This window comes from Sphaeramia orbicularis, chromosome 18, assembly GCF_902148855.1.
Source record: "Sphaeramia orbicularis chromosome 18, fSphaOr1.1, whole genome shotgun sequence".
NCBI classification, from domain to species: domain Eukaryota; kingdom Metazoa; phylum Chordata; class Actinopteri; order Kurtiformes; family Apogonidae; genus Sphaeramia; species Sphaeramia orbicularis.
The window spans coordinates 33,320,597-33,333,452 of NC_043974.1; the positions used below are offsets into that span (position 1 = coordinate 33,320,597).

The following is a 12,856-nucleotide window of genomic DNA, read 5'->3' on the forward strand; positions in this document are numbered from 1 at the left end:
TATCAAAAATCAATAAGTTGAATTTGTGAGGTTGCCAGGTTCTGTTCTATGTTAGAGTCCTGTGGTCTTGATGCAAGAGATCAATCTTCCAACAAAAGTGGGTGGTACTTTCACTGAAGGAAACTCAACTAAATAAATGAAATTCCATATGTGACTTCCTATCAGTGCTCAATAGTAACAATATTGATATTTCTAACCATTTACATGTTATAACCCATCAAAATATGGCCTATTATAAGTAGTTTTTCAAAAATGCATCTAAAATTTCAAAAATTTACATTTCTGAAAAGTGTAAACAAACCTTGTGGACATTGTCCCAAAGAAGCTACATAAAAAAATTGAACTTAATCTGACTAGTAGTTTCGGAGAAGATGATTGTTGAAATCTAGACATTGGTGACCTTGAGTTTGACCATTCAAGGTCACTCAAGGTCAAAGGTCATGGACCCAAATGAAAGTCCACATATGACTTCCTGTCAGTGCTCAATAGTTGCTATATTGATATCTGTAACCATTTCTATGTTATAAGCCATGGCCCATTATAAGTAAAGGCAATTTTTTTTAATTTCAAAAATTAATCAAAAAAATCTAAATTTGTCCAAACTGTGAACAAAGTTTGTAGACATTGTCCTAAGAAAGCTACATATAACATGTGAAATTAACCTGACCAGTAGTTTTGTTGGAGAAGATGTTGAAATTGCTAATGAAGATGATGACAGACACAGCGCCTTCATAATAGTTCATGGCCTATCAGCTGGTGAGCTACAAACCACAACACTGACAAGCTCCAAAGTCATCAGTTTTCCAAACAGTACTGGAAACAGAAAAATAGAATAGAATCAGTTTGTGATATGTTCAAAACAATACTTCTAAGATTCTTTACTACTAGATTATTAATGTCATAAATTGGGGGAAAAAAACCACAGCAAATAATTCTGTTTTAATTGGACCTATGACCCTATACCCTATACCCTGAAAAAGAACTGATAAGAACACTGTTAAAATATCGTGTCAGTAAAATGTAAATGACATCTGTCCCGACATTTTCTATTATTGTCACATTTTCAGGAAGGAGATCACATCGGGTTGATGCGTAAAGCAAGTGGAGCGCTACATTTCTACATCAATGGCATTGACCAAGGTGAGACCCCCATGGTGGCAGAGGAGACCCACTGTATGTGTGTGTGTGTGTGTGGGGGGGGGGGTCTGGAGAACATGAGGCTGATTTAATGTCTTCCAACTGACCTTCAAATACTCAGGTTGAATTCTAAAACTTGGCTAACAATCATCTTCTGTCTGTCCCAGGGGTGGCAGCAGCGCAGACTCCTGGTGTGGTCTACGGCGTGGTCGACCTCTACGGTATGGCCGTCAAAGTCACCATCGTCCACAACCACAACCACAGCGACCGCCTCCGACGCAACAACGCCATCATGAGGGCACTGTCTCCTGACGTGGGCCGGCCCAGACCGGCGCTGTCCCTCACGCCGGACCCGGACGGACCCGACCGCCTGCTCTTCCACCCAAACTGTGGACAGAAAGCCGCCATCATCAGCGACGGCAGGACGGCGTTGCGACCACAGTGAGTCAGACGAGATCACAGTCACTTTGGCAGCGGTTTACTTTTGAATCTCAGTGTTCAGCTCCTGATGCCTGGATCAAGCTTCAGTCTGAGCTCCATCTACAAACACTGATTCCTCTCAATGGTTTTGAAGGGTGAAATACTTGGAGTCAAGGCTGTTAGTCTGTAAATGTTTTAATTAATTGTTTTGTGTGTTTCCAAATGCTTTTATTATAAAGTGTAATAATATGACTGTATTACTGCTGTCTTGGCCAGGGCTCCTTTGAAAAAGAAAACAACCATCTCAATAAGACCAACCTGGTTAAATAAACAGGGTTCCCACGGGGTCTGAAAAAGTCTTAAAAGCCTTGAATTTGCAAATCTGCATTTAGAACCTTAAAAAAAGTCTTTAAAAAGTATTAAATTTGATATGGTAGGTCTTCAGTTATGGTGTCATAAACTTGTTGACTGTGTTGTGTTTAAATGTCTGTTAAATGTCCAAGCTGCAAAGAAAGTAACGTTAGTCGACTCAGTTCCACCTGTTCCAACCCGACAATTTATATTGAACTTAGGAACCAATTATCGCTAACTTTGCAGAACATTCAGCCCAACACACGAGTTTCCCTAAATTCTAGGAGTCATTTTTGCCATTATGGCCGTGGAATATGCTGTGAAATGGGCATTAAATCTTTTTCTAAGCAGTCTCAAAAAGGGCTTAAAAAGTCTTAAATTTAACTTGTAGAAACCTGTAGGAACCCTCAATAAAAATTAACTAAAAAATGTTATGGAAAGGTTTAGGGAACAAATAAAATCCTCTCTGTTTTCTAAGCAGCATCGTCCTCATAAAACTGTCTGTTCCCAGTGCGACCGATGACTTTAACCATGGCGTGGTCCTGAGCAGTCGACCGCTGCGCTCCAACGAGGTGTTCCAGGTCCGCATCGACAAAATGGTCGACAAGTGGGCGGGATCCATTGAAATCGGAGTCACAACACACAACCCCGCCTACCTGCAGCTGCCCTCCACCATGACCAACCTGCGCTCAGGTAGAACACAACACAACAAAAGGAAACTGCTGAAAGCTAAGTCGTAAAAGGTAACAGAGGGGGCGTGCACAAGGTTAAAAAATGGTCTATACTGTTCCTGTTTCCAGGGACGTGGATGATGACAGGGAACGGGGTGATGCACAACGGGACGACGATACTGGACGAGTATGGACACAACCTGGACAGACTCAAAGTGAGTGATGGGTCTGTTTAACTTACTCTTATCTTACACTGTATATTTGTGGGTATTGTATGAGTTTCATCAATTCCAAAATGTTGAACCATGGTGAAAGCTAAAAAGGTTTAGCTAAAAAAAATCTGTTTTTGTTTTTCTATGCATTTTAATATTTTTTTTATTCTTTGCCCTTATTAGAAATTCATGTGTTAGCTTGTTTTCTTCCATAAACCACTTATTTATTGGCATTAATTAACTCAATTTTTAAGCTAACGGTAGCTGATGTCTCAAACTGTTGCTGCTGTAGAAGAGAAGATGTTAGGCTTCAGAGAATTTGGGGGTGAACATAGAGTTTTATCCTGTTAAACCGTGGACCGTTACTGGTCGGAATCATTTCAATGTAACACAACATAATGGATTAGCTGATAGCTGAAGCTTCATTTATATAAAACCAAGTTATGATCAGGAAATAGTAAAGGTAAGACAACATTCATGATCATGTCTTTATAATATGACCTTTATTTTTGTTATTCTTTGTTTCCTTCAGTGACTTTTAGTGGTAGCGAAATAATCCTTGTACTGTTGGATCTACTTAGCTTAGCACTGCAACGTTTATCTCATTGGTCTGTTGTTGTATTCAATTATTCATGACATACGTTGGTCTCAGACTGATCGACTGGTTTACATATTTGAGTTGTTTTCTGAAAATAGTTTTTTTTTTTTTTTTTAATTTTAAAAATGTTTTTTTTTAGCATTTAGTTGATCATCTGGGTGCATGGATGTATAGCATGTGTACATTCCTATAAGTGTCATATAGCATTACCATGGCAACACATATGGAACTGGTACTGTAAGAGGCTACAGGAAAAACCAATGCAAGGCCTTAACATAAGTTATTTACTGGGAACCAGGGTTGTCTTGAGGTGTTTTTAGGTGCTGTTTAGGTTTTTCCAATTAATAAACCATTTTAATAAATTTACACAACATCTCCAACAACTAGATTAGATGAAAAAAGCATTCAGAATGTAAAAAAAAATAGAATATGCTGAGGACTGGGGTTTATTTAGCTTCATTAGTTAAGTTTTGATGTTCTCCTTTTATTTCAGTATGTTTAAGTGTTGTGGGGAAAACTCTAGTAACGAAACAACCTCCTCTGATTCATCGTCAATCTGTTGCTTTTCCTTCAAAAGATGAAACCTCAGACTTGACTTTTGAGTCTTGTTTTTTTCCAGTACAGATTAATAAAAGTCATTGTCCTCTTCCCTGCTTCTGTAAAACCTTAAACCTTTCCCTTTTCGTTGCAGGCGGGTGATACAGTGGGCGTTGTGCGGAAAGAAGATGGCAGCCTCCACTTCTTTGTGAACGGCGTGGCTCAGGGCCCGGCGGCGTGGAATGTCCCCCCCAGTGTGTACGCCGTGGTCGACCTCTATGGCCAGGCGGCTCAGGCCACCATCATGGACGACATGGGTGAGACATGGCAGGATAAACAGCTGAATCTGTACATGAGGATCTGTGGGCAGGGCCTAACGGTTTCCCCTTCTCTCCCCAGTCGACCTTCCTCCTCTCCCTGAGGACAGCTCTGAGGGCCCCACGGCCATGTCCCCCGGCAGCCCCTGCTCCATCACTGGGGCCACCTCCACCAACGACCTGCGCTTCCACCACCTGCACGGCACCAACGCCGTCATCACCAACGGGGGGCGCACCGCTCTGCGCCAGAACAGCCGCAGCGAGTTCAACGACGCCATCGTCATTTCCAACAGGTGATGAAACCACATGAACACGTCGTCTGAAACCCCCTCGGCGTAGAGGATCAAACGTAAAACCTGCCTCCATCTTCTTTGTTCGTAGGTGCCTTCGAGACGGAGAACTTTTTGAGATTGTTATTCAGAAGATGGTGGACCGCTGGTCGGGTTCAATAGAAGCAGGTGAGATACTATATCCACATTTACCTCCTTGATTTGTCTATTTCTACTCCTTTTTCTGTCGTATTTTTCACCTAAAAGGCAGAATATCAGTGAATAACAGACGTACTGAGCCTGTTTACGTTCACTGTGAATGTGAGAGCGAATGAATAATGGATCATTAATGTAAAGCACTTTGGGTGTCTTGAAAAGTGCTATAGAAATCTAATCCATTATTATTATTATTATTATTATTATTATTATTATTATTATTACTACTAATACTCTGATCATTATCTTAACAGTATAATCTGATATGTTAGATCGACAACAGCAGTAATTTGATTATGAGAAATCAGATTAACGCATGTTGATTTCTCCCCAATGCTCTGTATTAGTGTAAATTATAGGGACGGTTCTATATAATTAGTAATTATAGCCAATTGTATTTATGGGTTTATATTTAACATATATGTAGAGGAATAAATATATATTGATTTATATATATTGAGTTTGTGTGTTGTTTTGTGATAAAGGGGTTGATTAAATAAGTGTTTACTTCTTCACTCCTTTTCAGATGTGGAAATAACACTACAATTGTATTAAGTATTTGTTTTGTATAATAATAGTATAATTTTCTTGTGCTGTAAATTTGCTTTGGGCATTTGTTGATTTTGTTAGTGCTTGTATTGTCCTTTTTATTTGCCCGAAACAAAACATTCATTCATTCATAAATATTGTATCTGGAATAGGAGAATGAAATCCTCTACAATGTCAATTGGGGATTCTTTTTCTTTGATCCCTCTGAGCTCCTTGGTTTGTCTCTGTTTTTTTAAAAATCTGTTTTCAGTATTCATCTATATGTGTGTTTTTTATATGAAAACACATCGGCCCTGGTGGGAATAGCAAAGTTATTGAAGTCGGATATTCCATTATGAAATGAATGAAAGTGATTGTTGATCTTTTTCTGTTTGCGTCCAGGGGTGACGGCCATCAGACCAGAGGAGCTGGAGTTTCCCAACACTATGACTGACATCGACTATGACACTTGGATGCTCAGGTATTGGACTAAAACAACATGAGCCCTTGTTGTGATATACATTTTGTTGATTTCCACCTTTAAGACAGAAATTCAGGTCCCTCTTCTCGGTTCACTGTCCACAGTGGGACGGCCATCATGCAGGACGGGAACACGATGCGCAACAACTACGGCTGCGACCTGGACTCTCTGACCACGGGGTCTCGGATCGGCATGATGCGCTCGGCCACCGGAGACCTCCACTATTACATCAACGGAGTGGATCAGGGGGTTGCGTGTTCTGGTCTCCCCCCGGGTACGAAAACTGAAACCAGAGCAGGAATGACATCAGTAGAAACCTAAAAAAAAAAAAAAAAAAAAAAAGAAAGGCATAGAGTCTGAGATTGATAATTGTCTGGTCTCACACCCTTTATTTAGATCAGTAAATGTTATTTCTCCTTTACTGGGCTTCAATTGGCTGGAGTGATCAACAGCTTTGAGTTCTGGATCCAAAAAAACAAGATAATAATGTTCACCAAGCAACAAACCATCAGCACATCTACATGACTCAAAAATTTGAAAATAACCCTTAAAAGTGCTTGAATTTGATTTTGAAAAATGTGTTCAAACCCTGTATATAGTACATATTTAGCATGTCCTTTGTGCCTGTTCTTCTCAGAGGTGTACGCCGTCATCGACCTGTATGGACAGTGTGTTCAGGTGTCCATCACCAGCTCCTCAGGACCGTTGGACAACAGCCTCTGTACGAGCAACATCACCGAGAAGAGCTTCCCCATCCAGTCTCCAGGTACACACAAAGGTCTGAGAAACCGCCAACATGCAGCATAGTGGTCGTTTGTAGACACGAGGCTCAATTCAGATCATAGATGTACACTCAAGGGATTTAAAACAGCACCACTCAATTTTGAACTTAAAACATCATAAGAATTATTTTGGGACCAGTTTTTCAATACTCTCACAGTGAGTAAACACAGTGTGCAGATCTTCAACACCAGAAGTTATGTCACGCTTCACTGGTTTTTGGATATAGTCATGAGTGTAAAAACAACAAATGGTGCCAGGCACAACAAACCCTGCTCCTCACACGTATTGTAGTGTATTTTGGCATCGATCCAGCTGATGTCATCATGTCTATGCATGTGCTAATGTCGGCATATCAATTGCCTCTAATATATTCTATATATGTGCCAAGTTTGAAGTAAATTGAAACAAAATTGATGTTTTTATAATCTCACCCATTATAACTAAATGGGAGAAAAAGAGGTAAAAAACTAATACAAAATTTGAACTCTGACCTACTTTCCCCAAAATGTAGTGACAGTTTTTTCCTAGTCACTGGCAATCTATAAACCCAATTTGGTATGAATTCAAGCAATAGTTTTGGTGCGACAGACATTTGAAATTTTGCCCATTATTAGTAAATGGGGAAAAAAAAGATTTGAAAAAGTCATAAAAAATTTGAACTTTGACCTACTGTTCCCAAAATGTAATGACATCTATTCTGGGTCTCTGGCAATCTATAGACCAAATTTGGTATGTATTCAACCAATAGTTTTGCTGCTAGAGTGTTAACAAACAAATAAACTGAACCAAAAACAATACCTTCTGCCTCCTGTTCAGCGGTCAGAGTAATAACTGGACCAGCAGTCAGATTACTGTAATCCAATTGAGTTCAAATGAGCACTGCTGTGTCAAACTGACCCTTCTATCGAAAGGACATGAAATCTTGGTTTAAAATGACTTCTGCAAAAATGCCATGACTGGCACAACAAGACTAAAATGGGGCTGTCGGTCTTCTGGAGGCAGAGCAAACCACCAGACAAGCCACCTTTACTCTGAATGTTCATCATCGCACAGTGGTCCGACTTTGGCAGCACTATGGAGCATATGGAACCACAACAGACCACCCTTGCCCTGGCCAACCACATGTCACCACCTGTTTGTTGTTATTTTATTACATCTTAAATTGGTCCTGGAAAAGTTACAAAAATTTTGCTGGTGCATTTTTAAATCCCTCGAGTTTTTGGTTTTAGTTTTACTCCCATTTGAAGTGAAACGGCGTTCAACAAAGCATCTGTCGTTGTGTTTAGTAGCAGGTGTCGCCCATCGCCTCCACAGTAAACATGGGAAGAATGTGGTGCTGCTTGGTGAAGGTTGGCAGGCCGTCAGGGTCGGAGGTTACTCCCATGGAATCGTGTTCAGCGGCAAAGAGCTGAAAGCAGACGAGCTGTTTGAGGTAAAACCACAGACTCAAGCGTGGGCGTGTCCTAGTGTGTTTAGTCTTTTGTTTTATGTTGACCTCCGCCCCATGTCCGTCTCTGCAGGTGCGCATCGACGTGGTGGACGAGCAGTGGTGCGGTTCGCTGCACATTGGCCTGACCACGCTGGCGCCGCCAGAGCTGCCGTCCTGCCCGCTCTCCGGCCTCTCCCCCTCCCTCCCCCAGCTTCGCACCAAGGTCACCTGGCTGCTGAGCGGCTCCGAAGTCCGTCGGAACGGCGTCCTGCAGCGGCAGAACTACGGCTGTTCATTGGACCGGCTCACGGTAAGCAGCAACCACTCATCCTCCACCGAGCTGTGAAATGAGCTTCACAACAGGCAAACCCACCGTCTGGCAGGTGTTGGAGGAAATCTGTCCATGTTCCAGAGCCTCTTAAACCCTCTGTTCTGATCACAGCTGAACATCTATTGACTGGGTTTCACTGATGCATCACAGTCAGTGTCTCACCATCAAATCAGAATCACTGAACCCATTTATATGACCATAAAAATCCAATAACTGTTTAATTTATTTATAAAATTACTTTAATATTAATATGTTTCTTTTATTAATCATATCTGACACGTTTACATGCACTTCAGAAATGTGATAATCCAAAAATCCTGGTTTGGACATCTAGGCATCTAGGCCACAGCTGACCCCCATACTGATTATACTGTTTACATGATCACTACTAATTGAATAACTCCAGAAATCAGATAATGATCAGAGTATTAGTGTGAATGTCAACTGGATCATCGTGTTAATCTGTGATCTTCTCTTTATGTTGTAATTAATGATAAATAAGACGGTGGTTTTTAATGTATTTGTTGTTCAGGTTGGGAACAGAGTGGGTGTGAAGCGCTGCAGCGACGACACCATGCACATCTTTATTGATGGAGAAGACATGGGACCTGCTGCAACGGCAGTGGCAAAGGTGAAGGCAGATTCAGATGCATATTAAACCTGTAATACCGCCGACGGCCACTAGATGCTGCTCCAAAAAGCCCTGACTACCGTAGACTTACGCTGAACTTCTCTCATAAAAACTAACTTTCCCAGACTCATCCTTCTGGTCTCATTTGTTTAATCTGAAACCTCTAAAAAGTGATCTGATCCATATTTAAGTCATTGCTCTTTTAATCAGATCTAAAGTTGAATAGAAGCGTTGATCTCTGCCATGTCGACCTTTGATTAACAGGAGTGATTGACAGCTTGTTCATGTCACATTTTTTTCCCGACAGTCATCTCCACTGTAGTTGTGATTATTTTTGCTACACAACAACACTGTAAAATGATGATATTATGTCATTTAATGAGGGGTCAGGGTTCAGAGGCTCCATAGTTACCATGGAAACACAGTCATCTTCTACAACATCAATTCACTAGTAAAACCTGTGAAGTTTGATAAATGACAGTGGATGGAGACACTTAGTTTATCTTCAGTTAATGATATATTTTACTAAAAAAAAAATCACGTTTTCTTGAGTTTTTAGGGTTGTTTTTTTTCAGTTTATGCTGTGTACCTGAAGAATCTAGTTCAAGTTTATTTATATACCACATTTACAACAACGCAAAGTGCCCAAAATGCTGTATAACGATATAGGTAAAAAAAAAAAGGTATATTAAAACTAATAAAAATATATAGATATAGAAGATATGATATACCAAATCAGATACACAATAATAGAATAAATATCTACTAGAATATTCATACTTTTACCTACAGTACATCTGTACTTCCTACGAGGTTTACGATTCAATGCATTTGAGGGGATTTATATTTTGTATTTATTTATATTTATAGTTTTACATCATTGTGCATCTTTACATCAAAACCAACTTCTGCCCAAATGGATCAAACAACAAAATGACAAATGACAGTGGTTTTAGACGCTTGTTTTTATGTTCAGTTCATGATATGTTTTACAGAAAAAGTCACTTTTTTTCACTTTTCTCGGTTTTGATATAATAACCTTTGAATTTACTCTGAGCTTTAATGAACATCTACATGATCAGTGACTTAAATATAGAAAAATACATGATTTACACTGAAAAATGTAAAATAGTTAATGGTGATAAATGGATTACAAAGGTTAAATGTGGAGAAATGTTCATTTGAACATCTGACTGCTCTGATCTACAAGAAAAATGTTTCCAGAGTGAAAGCAGTGAAACTTTAAGTCTCTAATGAAAAAAAAAGTTAATTTGCGATTGTTTTCAACATACAGAAATGGGTCAAAATGTGAAATTCTACAAAAAAAAAAAATCACTTTTTCCTTTGTTCGGGTGTAATAACCTTTGAATTTACTCTAAGCTTTTATGAGCATTGACATGATTAGTGAATTAAATATAGGAAAACACATGATTTACACTGAAAAATGCAAAATCCAGAGGATGTTATAATAAAATGGTGATGAATCACTGAGGAAAGGTTGAAAGTAGAGGAGGGTTCATTTGGAGCCACCACATACTGACCTCCAGGTGTTCAAGTGTTAAACCTCATACCTGTGGGCGTGTCCTTCCTCTGGTAGAACGTTTACGCTGTGTTGGACCTGTACGGGAGGATCACGGCCGTGTCCATCGTCAGCTCGTCTTTGATGGAGGACACCGAGAGCGTCAAGGCTCCGTCTCTGTCCTCCGACAGCTGCAGCGAAGGAGAGGACGATCCCAGCCCTGTCCGAGAGGTACTGGTCCGTTTGGATCCCACCGCACATCCATGGGCGGAGTCTGCAGGGTCACGTGACTTGTCTCTGTGTCTGCAGGTGGAGACAGAACCATGTGCTCCGGTTCCCACCGCCATGGCCTTCCTGGAGAACCACGGAAAGAACATCCAGCTGTCCAATCAGAACCTGACGGCAGCCAGGGTGTCCAGTTACAACCAGGGTTTACTGGTCACCGCCCAGCCCCTGGCCCGACAGCAGCTGTACCAGGTCAGAACCAGAACTAGAACTCAAACCAGACTCAGCCCCTAGTCCAACAGTAGCTGTACCAGGTCGGAACCAGAACTTGAACCAGAATCAGCCCCTGACCCAACAGCAGCTGTACCAGGTCAGAACCAGAACTAGAACTCAAACCAGAACCAGGCCCTGGCCCGACAGCAGCTGGACCAGGCATTAAATGTAACGTGCAGGTGGATCCTGTATTTAATATAATACTCACTCTGTTCTGTATTTGCTGATCCGTTTTCTTCTCCTCTGAGTTAATGGATGTTGTTAATTATTTTCTGTGGATTCTTCGTTCATATGAACATATTAAATGTGTAAAATGTTCGGTGTTCCTATCGTTGCCTGCTCCGTCATCATCCTCTGTTGGTTTCCCAGTTTCAGATCGACCGTCTGAACCCGTCGTGGACGTCGTCGCTGTCGTTAGGGGTGATAGGCCACGGCCCCGACCGGCTGAACTTCCCGTCGACGGCGTGCTGTCTGAAGCGGTCCACCTGGCTGCTGCAGAGGGACTCAGTCTTCCACAACTCCCTGAAGGTTGGACCCATCTGAACCATTTCCTGTCGCCTTTTCCTTCCATCGTCTGCTCCCGTAACCGCTCTTCTACTTCCTGTCTTTGTCAGATTTGTGAGAATTACGGTCCGAACCTGGACACGTGTCCGGAGGGGACGGTGTTGGGTCTGCTGGTGGATGCCAACAGCTGCCTCCACCTGTACGTGAATGGCATGGACCAGGGGGTGGCTGCGCAGGACATCCCCTCGCCGTGTTATCCCATCATTGACCTCTACGGCCAGTGTGAACAGGTCCGAGATCACGAAACCCGGAGCACGTTGGAGAGGTGGACGCAAAATGACGCCAAGCGTTAACCGACGTCATGTCATCCCAACAGGTTACCATAGTAGCGAACAACGTGCCGGCTGTGGGCGGGGAGAGTGGAGAGACGCGCTGTCAGGGCGACATGGAGAAGGCGGACATGGTTGACGGTAAACACAATACAGAACAACCAATCCGATCCTGAACAGAAGTCTGGAAAGAGTCTCCAGATGAGTGGGTTCTGATCCAGTCTGAGATGAACCCTCAATACTCAAACAAAAAGCTCATCTGCAAAATGACAAAGAGTTTTCACCTAACTTACCCGGTTAAATAAAGGTTAGATAAATAAAATAAAGAAATCTGCAGCTGAAAACATATGAGGGTCAATATGACTATGAGGTGCCTTTGGTGCCCCCCCCCCCCAGCAGAATTGAACTGTCACCTTGAACACATCTGGGGTTTTATTATAAATGGACAAACACTTGCACATATATCAGTACAATTTTAAACCTCTCGAAATGTGATTTTATTTCTTTATACAATTTTTTGGGGGGAATGTACATGGTTTGTGCATATCCCTCACACTGCCCTTCTAACTTTAGTGAGATTGATAAGTGTTTAAATGGGAAAAAAAAAAAAAGTATATACTTTTTAGATGTCATTATACTCAGCAAGTTTTTCAATAAAACAAGTCATTTTCATAATTTATATTTTATTTTCACAATAATATTTAATATTCTACACACCTTCTTTTAATTGTTGTCCACCCTGTCACTTTAAGGGAACCGCCCCTTTAATAATCTGGTTGATGACATCAATGATGACATCATCCTTATTTTGAGTGTTGAGCTTTGAAACTTGGTAAATAATAGAAAATTAACACAGATTGCGTGGAAGAAACAGGTGTTAACCACTTTGCTGTGGTTCTGTAGTATTGATATTCTAAACTCTGACCAGCAGGGGTCAGTCTGGTACTGGAACACAATTAAAATCAAGACCATCAATGAATCAACTCTATGTATTCTGAATCAGTCAGTGCATAAAGTCTAAACCTCACTGTTTCCACACATCTGTGTTATGGTATCATCAAGTTTTCTTCTTCAGACTCACAGATGTTCCAAATA

The 12,856-nt window shown here is 41.1% G+C and overlaps 1 protein-coding gene across 4 annotated transcripts in view; it reads left to right on the forward strand.

Moving 5' to 3' along the window:
- The window catches only part of neurl4 (neuralized E3 ubiquitin protein ligase 4), a 39,057-nt gene that overhangs the window by 14,496 nt on the left and 11,705 nt on the right, over window positions 1–12,856 (forward strand). Inside the window, exons 7-24 of one of the 4 annotated variants that reach the window (XM_030161833.1) lie at window positions 1,068–1,140; window positions 1,305–1,578; window positions 2,420–2,601; window positions 2,709–2,794; window positions 4,081–4,243; window positions 4,326–4,536; window positions 4,625–4,701; window positions 5,659–5,737; window positions 5,842–6,011; window positions 6,375–6,515; window positions 7,807–7,952; window positions 8,041–8,259; window positions 8,813–8,911; window positions 10,509–10,661; window positions 10,740–10,907; window positions 11,298–11,456; window positions 11,543–11,722; window positions 11,809–11,902. In XM_030161833.1, the coding sequence (XP_030017693.1) occupies window positions 1,068–1,140; window positions 1,305–1,578; window positions 2,420–2,601; window positions 2,709–2,794; window positions 4,081–4,243; window positions 4,326–4,536; window positions 4,625–4,701; window positions 5,659–5,737; window positions 5,842–6,011; window positions 6,375–6,515; window positions 7,807–7,952; window positions 8,041–8,259; window positions 8,813–8,911; window positions 10,509–10,661; window positions 10,740–10,907; window positions 11,298–11,456; window positions 11,543–11,722; window positions 11,809–11,902 (2,674 nt within the window). The remainder of the gene's footprint in view (window positions 1–1,067; window positions 1,141–1,304; window positions 1,579–2,419; window positions 2,602–2,708; window positions 2,795–4,080; window positions 4,244–4,325; window positions 4,537–4,624; window positions 4,702–5,658; window positions 5,738–5,841; window positions 6,012–6,374; window positions 6,516–7,806; window positions 7,953–8,040; window positions 8,260–8,812; window positions 8,912–10,508; window positions 10,662–10,739; window positions 10,908–11,297; window positions 11,457–11,542; window positions 11,723–11,808; window positions 11,903–12,856) is intronic. The other 3 variants (XM_030161834.1, XM_030161835.1, XM_030161836.1) reach the window with 3 other exon arrangements.